The 16,271-nt window shown below is 48.9% G+C and overlaps 1 protein-coding gene across 4 annotated transcripts in view; it reads left to right on the top strand.

Moving 5' to 3' along the window:
• Nucleotides 1-16,271, top strand: part of LOC144499002 (low-density lipoprotein receptor-related protein 4-like) — a 417,145-nt gene that overhangs the window by 282,437 nt on the left and 118,437 nt on the right. For all 4 annotated transcript variants that reach the window (XM_078221044.1, XM_078221043.1, XM_078221042.1 and 1 more), the window contains exons 4-5: nucleotides 3,714-3,827; nucleotides 5,010-5,126. In XM_078221044.1, the coding sequence (XP_078077170.1) occupies nucleotides 3,714-3,827; nucleotides 5,010-5,126 (231 nt within the window). The remainder of the gene's footprint in view (nucleotides 1-3,713; nucleotides 3,828-5,009; nucleotides 5,127-16,271) is intronic.

Raw genomic sequence — 16,271 nt, 5'->3', positions numbered from 1 at the left:
TTGACAAGTCTATATCTGCAGTTTCTATTGTCTGTACAGTCATGGGAATTTCTGATGGCAAAAGTTACCAACAGAGCACAAAGATGCAAGATTGTTAATATTGTGGGATCTACCTGTGCCTCGAGCTAAACGCAGCTACAATACTGGCATCTACCAACAAAGAGGAACATTGACCAGGTGTGCGCTGTGTGCAAAAAACAGGCCAATCCTAATCGAGCAAACTATCTCCCCATCTTCAGCAAGTGTGGTTGACAGTGTTACCAAGCGGCAGTTACCTGTTCCCCAATGTTCCACCAGGGCCACTCGATGCCAGACCTCACTATCACCCGGGTCCCAAACTTGGACAAAAGAGCTGAGGTCCAGAGGTGAGGCAAGAGTGATTTGTCTTACCATCAAGACAGCATTTGACTGTGCCTCATAGAGTCCCGGAAAAACTGAAGCCAGTGGGAACCGGGAGAAACTCTCCATTAGCCAAAGTCGTACCTTTTCTTTTATTCTTTCATGGGATGTGGGCGTCACTAGCTAGGCCAGCATTCATTACCCATCCATAATTGCCCTTGAGAAGGTAGTGATGAGCTGCCTTGTTGAACCGCTGCAGTCCATGTGGTGTAGGTATACCCAAAGGGCTGTTGGGGAGGGAGTTCCAGAATTTTGACCCAGCAACAGTGAAGAAACGGCTGATATATTTCTAAGTCAGGACGGTGTGAGGCTTGGAGGAGAACTTGCAGGTTGATGGTGTTCTCATGCACAAAGGAAGATGGTGGCCAATCATCTGAGCCCCAGGACATCATCACCAGAATTCCTCAGGGCAGTATCCTAGCCCAGCTGCTTCATAACTGACTTGAAGTGGGAATGTTCCTGCATGATTGTACAGTATTCACTTCCATTTACAACTCTCAGATAATGCCGATATGCAGCCAGATATGGATAATAATGAGGCCTGGGTTGCTTTGTGGCCAGCAGAATTCATACCACATAAATGCCAGGCACTGGTCATCACCAACATGACAAAATCTAATCATCTCCTCTTGTCATTCATGGCACTACCATCGCTGAATCCCCCACCATCATAGAAACATAGAAAATTACAGCTCAGAAACAGGCCTTTTGGCCCTTCTTGTCTGTGCCGAACCATTTTATGCCTAGTCCCACTGACCTGCACTTGGACCATATCCCTCCACACCCCTCTCATCCATGAACCCGTCCAAGGTTTTCTTAAATGTTAAAAGTGACCCCGCATTTACCACTTTATCCGGCAGCTCATTCCACACTCCCACCACTCTCTGCGTGAAGAAGCCCCCCCTAATATTCCCTTTAAACTTTTCTCCTTTCACCCTTAACCCATGCCCTCTGGTTTTTTTCTTCCCTAGCCTCAGTGGAAAAAGCCTGCTTGCATTCACTCTATCTATACCCATCAAAATCTTATACACCTCTATCAAATCTCCCCTCAATCTTCTACGCTCCAGGGAATAAAGTCCCAACCTATTCAATCTCTCTCTGTAACTCAGCTTCTCAAGTCCCGGCAACATCCTTGTGAACCTTCTCTGCACTCTTTCAACCTTAATTACATCCTTCCTGTAACTAGGTGACCAAAACTGTACACAATACTCCAAATTTGGCCTCACCAATGCCTTATATAACCTTACCATAACACTCCAACTTTTATACTCGATACTCCGATTTATAAAGGCCAATGTACCAAAGGCACTCTTTACGACCCTATCCACCTGTGACGTCACTTTTAGGGAATTCTGTACCTGTATTCCCAGATCCCTCTGTTCAACTGCACTCTTCAGAGTCCTACCATTTACCCTGTACGTTCTTCTTTGGTTTGTCCCTCCAAAGTGCAATATCTCACACTTGTCTGCGTTAAATTCCATTTGCCATTTTTCAGCCCATTTTTCTAGTTGGTCCAAATCCCTCTGCAAGCTTTGAAAACCTTCCTCACTGTCCACTACACCTCCAATCTTTGTATCATCAGCAAACTTGCTGATCCAATTGACCACATTATCATCCAGATCATTGATATAGATGACAAACAACAATGGACCCAACACCGATCCCTGTGACACATCACCACATCATCATCCTAAGGTTTGCCATCGAGCAAAACTGAACTGGACCCAGCCATATAAACACAGTGGCTGCAAGAGCAGGGCATAGGGTGGGAATCCCGCATCGAGTAACTCACCTCCTGACTCCCCAAAGCCTGTCCACCATCTACAAGGCACAAGTCAGGAGTGTGATGGAATACTCCCCACTTGCCTGGATGGGTGCAGCTCCAACAACACTCAAGAAGCTCGACACCATCCAGGACAAACAGCCCCACTTGCTTGCTACCCATTCCGCAAACATTCAGTCACTCCACCACTGATGCACAATGGCAGCAATGTGTACCATCTACAAGATGCACTTTAGGCAGCTATATTGGGGCACTGAGTTGGCAAATCATGTTGCAGCTATATAAAACCTTGGTTAGGCCGCATTTGGAGTATTGCGTGCAGTTCTGGTCACCACACTACCAGAAGGATGTGGAAGCATTGGAGAGATCGCAAAGAAGGTTCATCAGGATGTTGCCTGGTCTCGAGGTTGTTGGCTACGAGGAGAGGTTGAATAAACTAGGATTGTTTTCACGAGAAAGACGGAGGCTGAGGGGAGACCTGATAGAGGTCTACAAAATTATGAGAGGCACAGACAGGGTGGACAGTCAGAGGTTTTTCCCCAGGGTGGAAGTGTCAACTACAAGGGGGCACAGGTTCAAGGTGAGAGGGGGAAAGTTTAAGTGAGGTGTGCGGGGAAAGGTTTTCACGCAGAGTGTGATGGGTGCCTGGAACGCGCTGCCAGAGGAGGTGGTTGAAGCAGGCACCGTAGCAACATTTAAGAGGCAGCTGGATGGGTACAGGAATCGGGAGAGAACAGAGGGATATGGACTGAGTAAGGACAGAAGATTTCTTTTAGTCTAGTTAGGGCATCATGATCGGCACAGGCTTGGGAGGCCGAAGGGCCTGTTCCTGTGCTGTACTTTTCTTCGTTCTTTGTTTTTTGTTCACATTCCAAACCCACAACCATCTAGAAGGAAAAGAGCAGCAGATAACTGGGAACACCACCACCTGGGAGTTCCCCGAGAAGACACTCACCATCCTAACTTGGGAATATACTGCCATTCCTTCCCTGCCGTTGGGTCAAAATCCTGGGATCCCTCCCTAACAGCACTGTGGGTGTGCCTACACCCCAGAAACTGCAGCGGTTCAAGAAGGCAGCTCACCACCACCTTCTCAAGGGCAATTAGGGATGGGCAATAAATGCTGGCCTAGCCACATCCCGCAAATGAATAAATCAAAATGTAGATCTGATTAATTACAATAGGGAAAAGAGTGATGAAATTATAACAAAATCCGTCAGGTTTTCCACAGGCAGACGCAGGGGGCAGAATCTTGTGGCCTTTTAGGCCGGTGGGATTTCCTGGTCCCGCGGTAGTGAATGGGGGTTTGGCATTACTGCAAACAATGGCTGGAATTCTCCCATCCCGTCTGCCACTGGAACTTTAGCGGGCTGGTTCCGTCAATGTGAAACCCCATTGGTGGTCGGGCAGGAATTTCCGGCTTTTAGACCCACGCGGCTGGAGAATTCCACCCAATATTACTGTCATAGCAAAATTACCGTCAGGGCAAAATTAGCAATCATAGCTATTTAATTCCGTTTCTGTATTTCAGCACCTCGTGAGTGTGAGGAGGATGAATTTCACTGCCAGAACGGTTACTGTATCCGGAGCTTGTGGCACTGCGATGGGGACAACGACTGCGGAGACAACAGTGATGAACAGTGCGGTGAGTGCAACTCCACTTGTGGTCAAACCAGTCTTTGTGAAGCAGCAGCAGGATAAGGTTCCTGTGCAAGAAACCTCACTTTAAATCACAGGAGCTCCTTGTGGAGCCTTTGTCTAATTAAATAGGTGATTGCAAACTAAGACCGTAAGAACATAAGATATGGGAGAGAATCAGGCCATTCGGCCCATTGAGTCTGCTCATTGCTGATATGATTCTTATCCCCATTCTCCCGCCTTCTCCACGTAACCCTTGATCCCCCTATTGATCAAGAATCTATCTATCTCTGTCTTAAAGACACTCAATGACCTGGCCTCCACAGCCCTCTGTGAGTTCCACAGATTTTCCACCCTCTGGCTGTGGAAATTCCTTCTCATCTCAGTTTTAAAGGAGCGTCTTTTCACTCTGAAGTTGTGCCCTCGAGTTCTATTCTCTTCCACTAGTGGAAATGCCCTCTCCACGTCCACTTTATCCAGGCCTCTCAGTATTCTGTAAGTTTCAATTAGATCCTCCTGCATCCTTCTAAACTCCATCGAGTATAGACCCAGATGCCTCAACCACTCCCTGTATGACAAACCCTTCATTCTGGGATCATTCTTGTGAACCTCCTCTGGACCCCCTCCAAGGCCAGCACTTCCTTCCTTAGGTATGGGGCCCAAAACTGCTCACAATATTCCAAATGGGGTCTGACCCAGAGCTTTATACAGCCTCAGCAGTACATTCCTGCTTTTGTGTTCTAGTCCTCTGGAAATGAACGCTAGCATTGCATTTGCCTTCCCAACTGCCAACTGAACCTGCACGTTAACCTTAAGAGAATTTTGAACCAAGACTCCCAAGTCCCTTTGTGCTTCAGATTTCCAAAGCCTTTCCCCATTTAGAAAATAGTCTACGCCACTATTCTTCCTGTGCATAACCTCACACTTCCCCACATTGTATTCCATCTGCCACTTCTTTGCCCGCTCTCCTGACCTGTCCAAGTCATTCTATTGTTCTATTCTTTGTGTCCAATTTGCTGTGGACCACGAATTACTGATCAAGTGTTGATCATGATGTGGAGATGCCGGCGTTGGACTGGGGTGGGCACAGTAAGAAGTCTCACAACACCAGGTTAAACACCCCCCCCCCCCCCCCCCCCAACAAGGAGATGCATTTTATTTTTCCCTGTCTTTTGCTTTTCTGTCGTAGACATGAGAAAATGTTCTGACAAAGAGTTTCGTTGTAATGATGGCAGCTGCATTGCCGAGCATTGGTATTGTGATGGAGACACGGATTGTAAAGATGGTTCTGACGAAGAAGGCTGTCGTAAGTATTAATCTGAGATTAAAAAGTGACTGCCTGTAACTGAATTGATTTGATTTATTGTTGTCACATGTATTAACATACAGTGAAAACTATTGTTTCTTGCGCGCTATACAGACAAAACATACCGTTCATAGAGAAGGAAAGGAGAGGGTGCAGAATGTAGCATTGCTATTACTGATAGGGTGAGGAGAAAGATCAGCTTAATATGTGATAGGACCATTCAAAAGTCTGACGGCAGCAGGGAAGAAGCTGTTCTCGAGTCGGTCGGTAAGTGACCTCAGACGTTTGTATCTTTTTCCCAACGGAAGAAAGTGAAAGAGAGAATGTCCAGAATGCATGGGGTCCTTGATTCTGCTGGCAGTGGGAAGTGTAGACGGAGTCAATGGATGGATGGCCTGGGCTACGTTCACAACCTTTTCTTGCGGTCTTGGGCAGAGCAGGAGCCACACCAAGCTGTGATACATCCAGAAAGAATGCTTTCTATGGTGCACCTGTAGAAAGTGGTGAGAGTTGTATCGGACGTGCCAATTCCCTTAGTCTCCTGAGGAAGTAGAGGCATTGGTGGCCTTCTTATTTTTAAATCCATTATATCGGTGCATTGGCTACTTGGTGGTAGCTACACCATGTGGTTAAGTCTGCAGATCACACATTGATCTTGGCAGCTGTCCGGGAACCGGTTGAACCGGAATGGAAGCGAGTCATCCTCAATCCTGAGAGACTACCTGGAAAGAAGGAGATGCCGTAACGCTGCCCAGTTACTCATTGTTGCCTTAAACTAAATGGCAAGAAATCACAAAACTATAAACTAAAGTGATTTCAATGGCGGAGTGTTTCACCTGAAGATCAGGATGTTTGTCGAATGGGCTTTACTTGTTTCATGTGGGATTGGGCGTCATTTTCTGAAACAGGTTTAGTAAGTAAGCAGTCGATGGGCAAGAAATCTCACAGTGACACATTCGTTCCCAACGGAAAATTCAGTGAGTTGTGCTACAAGCCCTCAATATCCTTGTTTTGAAAGTATGAAATTAGGGAAACCAGATCACAGCATCTTGTGTATGTCGTAAATTCGTCAGGATTTCTCTTACCGTGTAGACTTTCTCTGCTACACATAACAGCTGAAAGTCTAAAGAACAAAGAACAATACAGCATAGGAACAGGCCCTTCGGCCCTCCAAGCCCGCGCCGCTCCCCGGTCCAGGATTGAATCCTGAATCCAGGATCCCCGCCCAATTTTCCAGCCTATCTACATACCAATATCCTATCCACAAAGAAAAGAGATCACGCTGCAATTTCTCAAGGAAAGATCATTCTTCAGGAGGCTCCTTTCTATATTTCACATCTGTGGGGAGGTGATGTCTAGTGGTGTTATCGCTAGACAATTAATCCAGAAATACAGCTAATGTCCTGGGGACCCGGGTTCGAATCCCACCACGGCAGCTGGTGGAATTTGAATTCAATGGTTTCACGGTCATCATACTGATGACCGTGAAACCATTGTCGATTGTTGGAAAAACCCATCTGGTTCACGAATGTCCTTTAGAGAAGGAAATCTGCCATTCTTACCCGGTCTGGCCCACATGTGACTTCAGAGCCACAGCAATGTGGTTAACTTTCAACTGCCCTCTGAAATGGCCGAGATAGACACTCAGTTCAAGGGTGACTAGGGATGGGCAATAGCTGCTGGCCAGCCAGCGACACACATGTCCCACAAATGAATTTTAAAAACCTGATGAAAATTTGGTTGGACCTTTACAAAACTGAGCCTTGGAACATTTCTGGCACTGGCAGTTCAGATACCCTCGACTTGATCCAGTAATTCTCTGTTCCGCTGTGGCCATGTTTAGTTTCTCCCTCAAGGTAGCAAGTAGAAACATTTTTTGGCCTTAACCTCTGAGCTCCCCAGATTTGGAGGGAGGTGGGGGCTACCCCGAAGAGTCTGCACTGGGGAATCCCTCTCAGAGATTTACAGGGTAACATTGTCCAGAAGAGCTAACATTCATTGGGCAATTGTCCTGCACTTTGACACTGAAAATGTGATTTAAATATCCCCCCCACCCGAGAGGTCTGTCCTCTCCGACAACCCTCACCCCGACCCTGGGAGAAACAAGCAGGGGGGAAATTTGGCAATATATAGGTATAAAGGTATTTGGTCTAAGGTATATGTAGGTATTTGAGCAGCACGGTGGCACAGTGGTTAGCACTGCTGCCTCACAGCGCTAGGAGCCCAGATTCGACATCTGGCTTGGGTCACTGTCTGTGTGGAGTTTGCACATTCTCCCCATGTCTGCGTGGATTTCCTCCGGGTGCTCCGGTTTCCTCCCACAGCCCAAAGATGTGTGGGTTAGGTTGATTGGCCATGCTAAATTGCCCCTTAGCATCAGAGGGTTAGCAGGGTAAATAAGTGAGATTACGGGGATAGAGCCTGGGTGGGATTGTGGTCGGTGCAGACTCAATGGGCCAAATGGCCTCCTTTTGCACTGTAGGGATTCTATAAGAATAGGTAAGCAGGCGCAGAGCTGCAAAATGGTCCATTAAGTTAATTCATTTGGTTCCCTCTGTTGAAGACAACCTGATACCAAGAATAATACGACTGCTCCCTTATCAGCAAAATGATATTTCGACAAAATAAAGCCACAGCTCCCTCTGCACCCAGAGCAGAATCAAACTCTCGTCGATGTTTGTAGCTGTCTGTAAGTAGTTTGAGCTAATGAGGACATCAAAGGAGTCGAAAACTAAACCCATTGTGTCTTCCAGCTTTCAGCTAAATCGAGCGCTTTGTTGATTTGGGAGATAAAGACATTGTTCCACAGTCAATGAGCAGTCATGTAACAAATGAGACTAAAACCCTCTTCGCATTGATTCGAAACTTAACTATTTCCAACAGACAGCAGAAAATGCGATTTATCTTGAATGAATCTGCAACTCTGAAACCAACTCTGGCGAAAGAAATGTATGAAGGAAAGTACTTTTTAATTTTTTAATGGGATGTGGGTGTCACTGGCTCGGCCGGCATTCATCATCCATCCCTACTTGCCCTCAGTGATGAGCCGCCTTCTCGAACCGCTGCGGTCGATAAATATTGTGGGTAGCAGAGCACAAAGAAATTGAATTTCACTGAATTTAGATGAAAATCCAAATGATTCTCATCACTTTCTGGACAAATTGTCCCTTCGGGCAGTGAGCAGGTGATAGACGCGATAACGTGTGTTGATTTTACACAACCTGAAATATTTTCAATCCTGAGGATCTGAATGAAGCTGTTTTACAGGTAGCAGCACATCTGGCCTGCCTCTTTGGAAACTTAGAGCACAATACTCCATCTTCTCAGAGTGCTTACAGTGCAGTCCAATATGAAATTACACCATTGGGTTTAAAGTGCTTTATGAACATCCTGAGGCCCTGAAGGGCACTTGGTCAATTCCAATCTTTCTTGTCTATTGATGGGCTTATATTGAAATCTGAACTGTTACAAAACGGGATGGCACGGTGGTTAGCACTGCTGCCTCACAGCGCCAGGGACCCGGGTTTGATTCTGGCCTCGGCTCACTGTCTGTGTGGAGTTTGCACGTTCTCCCCGTCTTTGCGTGGGTTTCCTCCGGGTGCTCCGGTTTCCTCCCACAGTGCCAAGATGTGCAGGTTAGGTTGATTGGCCGTGCTTTTTTTGATTTGATTTATTATTGTCACATGCAGTAACATACAGTGAAAAGTATTGTTTCTTGCGCGCGATACAGACAAAGCATACCGTTCACAGAGAAGGAAACGAGAGAGTGCAGAATGCAGATTGCCCCTTAGTGTCAGGGTGATTAGGAGGATAATTTTGTGGGGTTGCGGGGATAGGGCAGGACCTGGATGGGATTGTTGTCGGTGCAGGCTCGCTGGGTTAAATGGCCTGCTTCTGCACTGCAGGGATTCTATGGATTCTATGGAAAACATGCAATGCATTGAATAGCCTACATTGATCTCTGAAATGTTTAATTTAGCTGTCGGCATCGTGACAGTTGATCACCAGAGGCACAATTACGTGCGTACATGGAGAAAAAGAGCCTAAGTGAGAACAATATGTGGCGTAACTTAGCTCAATGCATGACTTTGGGATTTCCTCCCTTCCTTCTCTCCACCTTTCCGATTGTAAAACCCCCTTTAAAATCCCCCCCCCCTGCCCCCCGCCCCGCCCACTGATACCAGCCACCCTTGATTCCCTGCCCACACCATTCCAGCATGAGGTCGGCCAATCAGCCGGCACTGGCCCTTCCAGTCTTGCTGCTATTGGTCCTACTCTTCTTCAGACAACATTGCAAGTGCGGCACGGTGGCACAGTGGTTAGCACCGCTGCTTCACAGCGCCAGAGACCCGGGTTCAATTCCCAGCTTGGGTCACTGGCTGTGTGGAGTCTGCACATTCTCTTCGTGTCTATGTGGGTTTCCTCCCACAGTCCGAAAGACGCGCTGGTTAGGGTGCATTGACCTGAACAGGCACCGGAATGTGCCGACAGGGGAATTTCACAGTAACTTCATTGCAGCATTAATATAAGCCCGACTTGTGACTAATAAATAAATGAAAAAACAAGTGCGGACTCCACTTGGAAGACCCACATCCATCTGTGGGGGCGTATCGGTTCCTCAGTTAATCACAGAATCAAAATCTTCAACTCTGGGAATCCTCACTCCTAGTTCTGCTACCAGGAGGTCTCCTTCCCCCTGGTACCACACAGCAGTGCCCATCTGGAGGGCACTGTGCTGCAGGACTCATGCTGCCTCCACAACAAGGGTCTAAAGTTCGACCATAGAACATAGAACATTACAGCGCAGTATAGGCCCTTCGGCCCTCGATGTTGCGCCGACCAGTGGTACCAATCTAAAGCCCCTCTAATCTACACTATTCCAATATCATCCATATGTTTATCCAATAACCATTTGAATGCTCTTAGTGTTGACGAGTCCACTACTGCTGCAGGCAGGGCATTCCACGCCCTTACTCCTCTCTGAGTGAAGAACCTACCTCTAACATCTGTCCTATATCTCTCACCCCTCAATTTAAAGCTATGTCCCCTCGTGCTAGCCACGGGTGGAGGTGATGCCAGGCAAAAAGGGTTGGCATGGTTTGACCTCATAAAGACAAGGGGAGCAATGTGGAAGGAGGGCTGTGGAAGAGGGGGATGGGGGAAGGGTAAGAGCTCACAATGGCAGACAGAGGGGCAAGGAGGTGGATGGAGAGGATGAACAATGGGAGGCAGAGGGAAGATTGAGGGGAGGAAGCTGGAACCTGACAAGGCTGCATGAACAGCTCACAAACAAGGGGGTCACGTGGATACCAGGTCATCTACTGGGAGGGGATGGACACAGACTCCAGAAGTGTCCAAGTGGATCATGGGCGCCTCACAGCTGATGGGCTTGGGTGGAGGGTGATGAATCGAGGAACAGCGTGGTGGCACAGTGGTTAGCACTGCTGCCGCACAGCACCAGGGTCCCAGGTTCAATTCCCGGCTTGGGTCACTGTCTGTGTGGAGTTTGCACATTCTCCCCGTGTCTGCGTGGGTTTCCTCCGGGTACTCCGGTTTCCTCCCACAGTTCAAAAGAGATGCTGGTTAGATGCATTGGCCGTGCTAAATTCTCCCTCAATGTACCAGAACAGGCGCTGGAGTGTGGCAAATGGGGATTCTCACAGTAACTTCATTGCAGTGTTAATGTCAGCCTCCTCGTGACTAATAAATAAAGTTAAAACCCTCCTCCCCCTCTCTCACCTATTCTCCTGCACACACTCTCTTTTTCTCTCAAAAGGAAAAAATAGCAAAGCACCAAGTTAGTGGCACTCAGAGCTGGGCTGAGTGGAGAATGGAAATAGAGGCAATAAAGGGAGGAAAAACATTGGAAAGAAAAACAGAGAAAACAAGGAGAAAAATAAAAGGCAGAAGAAGATGACGGAAGGGAGAGAGAGAATAATATCACTGTTACAAAGGGTGGATATTGTGTCATTTAGTGTGGTGTAAACAGTTCATAGAATGAAAGATAAATTAATGTGCTCCATTCATCCCTGGCCCTATTTCCACAGCAGAGTGGCTCAGAGCTCATTATCACTGTCTGCTCTTCTGACATTAAAACACAGTGAGCTACTCACTGACCCAGCACACACTGCCCAATTCAAACTGCTCCAATATAGCTGGCCGGATCATTAACTCTTGTTAATCTTTGAAATACCAGCAGTGGGTGTAAAAGGCTACCAGTGTTTGTTTAGTTTTATATGTGGCTGCTTGTTATTTAACCTGCCGTTCCCCGTTGCACGCCACTTCACCCAGGTGCGTTCCAATTGGTAACCCACCACACAGTGGGCAGCACGGTGGCACAGTGGTTAGCACTGCTGCCTCACAGCGCCAGGAACCTGGGTTCGATTCTGGCCTTGGGTGATTGTCTGTGCAGAATTTTCATGTTCTCCCCGTGTCTGCGTGGGTTTCCTCCGGGTGCTCCGGTTTCCTCCCACAGTCCAAAGATGTGCAGGTTAGGTGGATTGGCCATGTTAAATTGACCCTTCCTGTCAGGGGGACTAGCTAAGGTAAATACATGGGGTCATGGGGATAGGGCCTGGTTGGGATTGTTGTTGGTGCAAACTCGATGGGCCGAATGGCAAATCTATCCCCCCCCCCCCCCCCCCCCTGCAGACACGTCTCTAGCAGCTGAAGAAAGTTGGCAACTCTGAGCAATTGCAGAACATCAATGGCCGGGATTTCACTGGGACCTTGGGACAAGATGGGAAGCAGCAGGGCGGAGCGAGGGGGGACGGGGAGCGGTGGAAGGCAACAATTCTTTGCCCATTGTCTCCGTGCCATCGCTGAGGTTTTACCTGTGTGAGGAAGGCAGTGGGTGCCCATCCACCCTTAGGAGACAAACTGAGGTCCCAAAGTGGTGAATTAGCACCCACTCATAGAATCACAGAATCATTTTGATTTGATTTGATTTATTATTGTCACGTATATTAGCATACAATGGCTAGTATTGTTTCTTGCGCGCTATACAGACAAAGCATACTGTTCATAGAGAAGGAAACGAGAAAGTGCAGAATGTAGTGTTACAGTTATCACTAGGGTGTAGAGAAAGATCGACTTAATGCAAGGTAGGTCTATTCAAAAGTCTGACAGCAGCAGGGAAGAAGCTATTCTTGAGTCGGTTGGTTCGTGACCTCAGACCTTTGTATCCTTTTCCCGACGGAAGAAGGTGGAAGAGAGAATGAGCAGGGTGTGCGGGGTCCTTCATTATACTGGCTGCATAGAATCCCTGTAGTGCAGAAGGATGACATTCGGCCCATTGAGCCCTCACTGACAACGATCCCACCCACGCCCTATCCCAATAACCCCATGTATTTATCCTAGCTAATCCCCCTGTCACTCAGGGGCAATTTTAGCATGACCAGCCAACCTAACCTGCACATCTTTGAACTGTGGGAGGAAACCGGAGTAAGAACAAAGAACAGTACAGCACAGGAAACAGGCCCTTCGGCCCTCCAAGCCTGTGCCGCTCCTTGGTCCAACTAGACCAATCGTTTGTATCCCTCCATTCCCAGGCTGCTCATGTGACTACCCATGTGACTATCCAGTACCCGGAGGAAACCCACGCATTCCCGAGGAGAACGTGCAGACTCCACACAGACAGTGGAAGTGTGGGCGGCACAGTGGCACAGTAGTTAGCACTGCTACCTCACAGCGCTATGGACCCGGGTTCGATTTCGGCCTTGGGTAACGACGAGTCTGTTCTGGCCGCCCACTGTTGGGATTTTACCAATGGCGAAAGGGTACCTTAGGACATGGGAAAACTGCCCATTAAAACCTGACAGGTTCCCCGCTAGCTCAGGGAGAGGGTGAATCTCCTGTGGCTGATGGACACTCTCCCCGCAGCTTCCCCTGCCCTGATGGTCGACTGAGCCCAGCTCCCCATCACTGCAGCCTGCCTGACTGGCCCTGGAGAGCTCTGCCCTGAGCTGCTCTCTGGGTCGACTCAGTTCCAGCTGCTGAAGTTCCAGCTGTGGCCAGCACTCCGGGTGGCACTGTTGGCACTGAAATGCTGCTAACCTGCTTATTGGCTGGGCTGGGACATCCTGTCTCAGAGGAATGAAGATATAACTTTCGGCTCTCAATTAAAATCCAGCCAAGTCCTCCAAGGTCAGTTAGTGGATGTCCGGCGATTAAACATTGGGAAGACTGCGGCATTATCTTCAGTCTTCACTACAAGTACCATTCCCTCACCACCATCTCCATCCCTCTCTCCAACAACTGTCTGAGGCTGAACGAGGGGCTGTTCGCAAACTCGATGTCATATTTAACCCAGAGGTGAGCTCGCGACCATGTGTCTGCACCCTCACCATTCCACCTCTGGAACGCCAACTGATTCTGTCCCACCGTACCTCATTAGTTGCTGAAACCCTCGCCCACACTTCTGTTATCCCCTCATCATAGAATCATAGGAACCCTACAGTACAGAAAGAGGCCATTCGGCCCATCGAGTCTGCACCGACCACAATCCCATTCAGACCCTATCCCCATATCCCACCCACTAATCCCTCTAACCTATGCATCTCTGGACACTAAGGGGCAATTTTAGCATAGCCAATCAACCTAACCCGCACATCTTTGGACTGTGGGAGGAAACCGGTGCACCCGGAGGAAACCCACGCAGACACGAGGAGAATGTGCAAACTCCACACAGACAGTGACCCGAGCCGGGAATTGAACCCAGGTCCCTGGAGCTGTGAAGCAGCAGTGCTAACCACTGTGCTACCGTGCCGCCCAGACTATGCCCTGACTATGACAGCAGCAGCACCACTCCTTGGAAACATGCAGCATTGTTTCTGTCTCTCCAAAAGTGCATGTGGGGTTTGTACTGAGGCCCCAGCAATGGAGGTTGGCCTGCACAGGGACCCTGTCCTGTCCTGAACGTCTTTAGCACAGGGACCCTGTCTTGTCCTGAACCTCTTTAGGAAGCTACTCCTTGACTGTTGCAGTTCGGAGCCTGCCATGGGGTGTGCACAAGGAATTTGTTAGTGACCCTGTGTGTTTCCCATTCCTTGACCAGATGGTATCCATTGGTAGATCTTCCTCAGGAAGGGTGCCCATTGGGGGCACCGAGGCGGGCAGTGGGTGTGTTGAGCAGGTCACCATGGTGCGAGTGGGTAAGTGAGCTGCAGCGGGGCTGATTAAGGATTTTCCTCCTGTAATGTGATCTTGGGAAAGTCGCTCCTTGCAGCTCTGGCTTCTTCTGCTCGACCTGACGTGTGGGCAGCATTTTCTTTGGACACCATTGTGTTGTGGGTCGGAGACAGTAAAAGAACGCACTGCCTCTGAGAAGAACTAATTGCTGCGACTGGTTCAGCTTCTGTGCAGAGCTCTCAGCAACGGTTAAACAACAGTCAGTCGAATTGTCGACACCAGATGAGCGATAGGTTCAAAGCCCTCGTATCAAAGGAGAAAACACCATGCAGGTGGAATGCAGAAGAACCGAGATCTTGGAACAGTGCAGGTCGATAACTGTTTTCATTAGTGCTGCACGATGTGCATTCCTTTTGACACAGCCAGCTGTCAAGTATAGCAGTCTTTGAGAATGGTGCATAGGGGAGCTCTTTTTTATTTCAACTTCAAAGAATTCTAGTTGCACTGCTTCTCCCTTTTGGACATCTGTCAAGCTCTGCTGACAGGAGTTCCCCGGTAATGATAAGCAGCGGGCGCAGGGCAGCTGAGTGCAGAATGTAACTCGAATGGTTTGCTCTGAACTGGATCTCTCTGTGTTTTTTTTGCTGAAGACGTCTGGTGAACCCCTCCCTTTCTCGGCCAACAAGACTCAGGCTGCTGTTTGTGAGTTTGTAAGCCCATTGGTGCAGTTTCTGGGTTGAGGTTTTATTGGTGTTTAATGGAATGCCGGCCTGGGGCAGGCTTTGTTCTGACTCACTCGACACATCCCGCAAAATATGTGGCACCCGTCGGCAACTGTCAGTAACTCGCGTAATTATGGCCTTAAATCGAAACCAACACCCAGAAGTTACTCAAACCCGGGATTGGCAACAACTGCATATTCCTGAAGCCTCTAATCATTGTTAATCGCCGTAACATTTACGTTTGTAACAAAAAATAGTGTGGGAAACATTTTAAAACCGTTTCCAAGGGGTTTATTGACCAGGGTCAGAATATCTCACACTCCAAAGATGTACGGGTTAGGTGGATGGGTCATGCTACATTGCCCCTTAGTGTCAGGGGCATAATTGGGTAAAATATTTGGGGTTACAGGGACAGGGCCTGGATGGGACTGTTGTCAGTATATGCTCAATGGGCTGAATGGCCTCCTTCTGCACTGTAGTGATTCTGTGATTACGGGGGGAGTGAGGGGGGTAGGGGGTGTAGCCAAAACCGGTGTGAAGCCAACCTGCTCCACGCCGGCCCTGTCAGTGTCTTATGACATGTTTCCAGAAGGGGCGGGGCCTATTGGGGGCGGGACCTGTGGGGATGAGACCGGTGGGTTGGGGGGTCCCCACTGTCACTCTGCATAGGGTCTGGCAGCAGAGCGAGGGAGGACAGTGATGGGGAGCTACCCATCGGAGTGGGGGGTTGCGGGGGTGGGGTTGGCCTGCCGGGGGGGCCTGGGCTGCGGGTGGGGGCAGGGGGAGATCGAGGCGAGATGGGGGGGGTGGGTCGAGGCTGGCCCGGAAACATCCAGGAGGCCAGCGATCGGGGCCTGTGGGGACCCGAGGGGCAGCGATATGGGGTTGCTGAGCGGAGGCCGGCAATGCGAGGCTACCGGCATGCGCCGATCTCCACCGTGACCAATCGGTGGGGCCCGCACTCAGAACCCAGATGGGCCGCAGGTGGCCCCGGGCCACAGGTTACGCACTGCAGATTACAGAATGCCAATACACTCAGCTGGGTGACCTTCTTGGAAAGTTCCTTACAGCTTCACCTCCCTCATCAACCTCGTTTCTGCTCCAAAAGTCTGCTTTGTATTTGACGTTCTATTTTATGGCCTCGGGTCACAGACTTCCCGTGGGAAAGGTGGCTGAACTTCATGTTGGGGTCCATACTATAAAAGCCTTTGGGTTTTGGATGTGTCCTGTTTTTGGATGTACAGATAAAGGAAATCCGGCAGTATTACAGCAAAGGAATTATGGATGTTCCGGG

Source organism: Mustelus asterias, chromosome 9 (genome assembly GCF_964213995.1).
Source record: "Mustelus asterias chromosome 9, sMusAst1.hap1.1, whole genome shotgun sequence".
Classification (NCBI taxonomy): domain Eukaryota; kingdom Metazoa; phylum Chordata; class Chondrichthyes; order Carcharhiniformes; family Triakidae; genus Mustelus; species Mustelus asterias.
The sequence above is the reverse complement of the archived record's forward strand: the minus strand, read 5'-3'. Positions and strand labels throughout refer to the sequence as shown.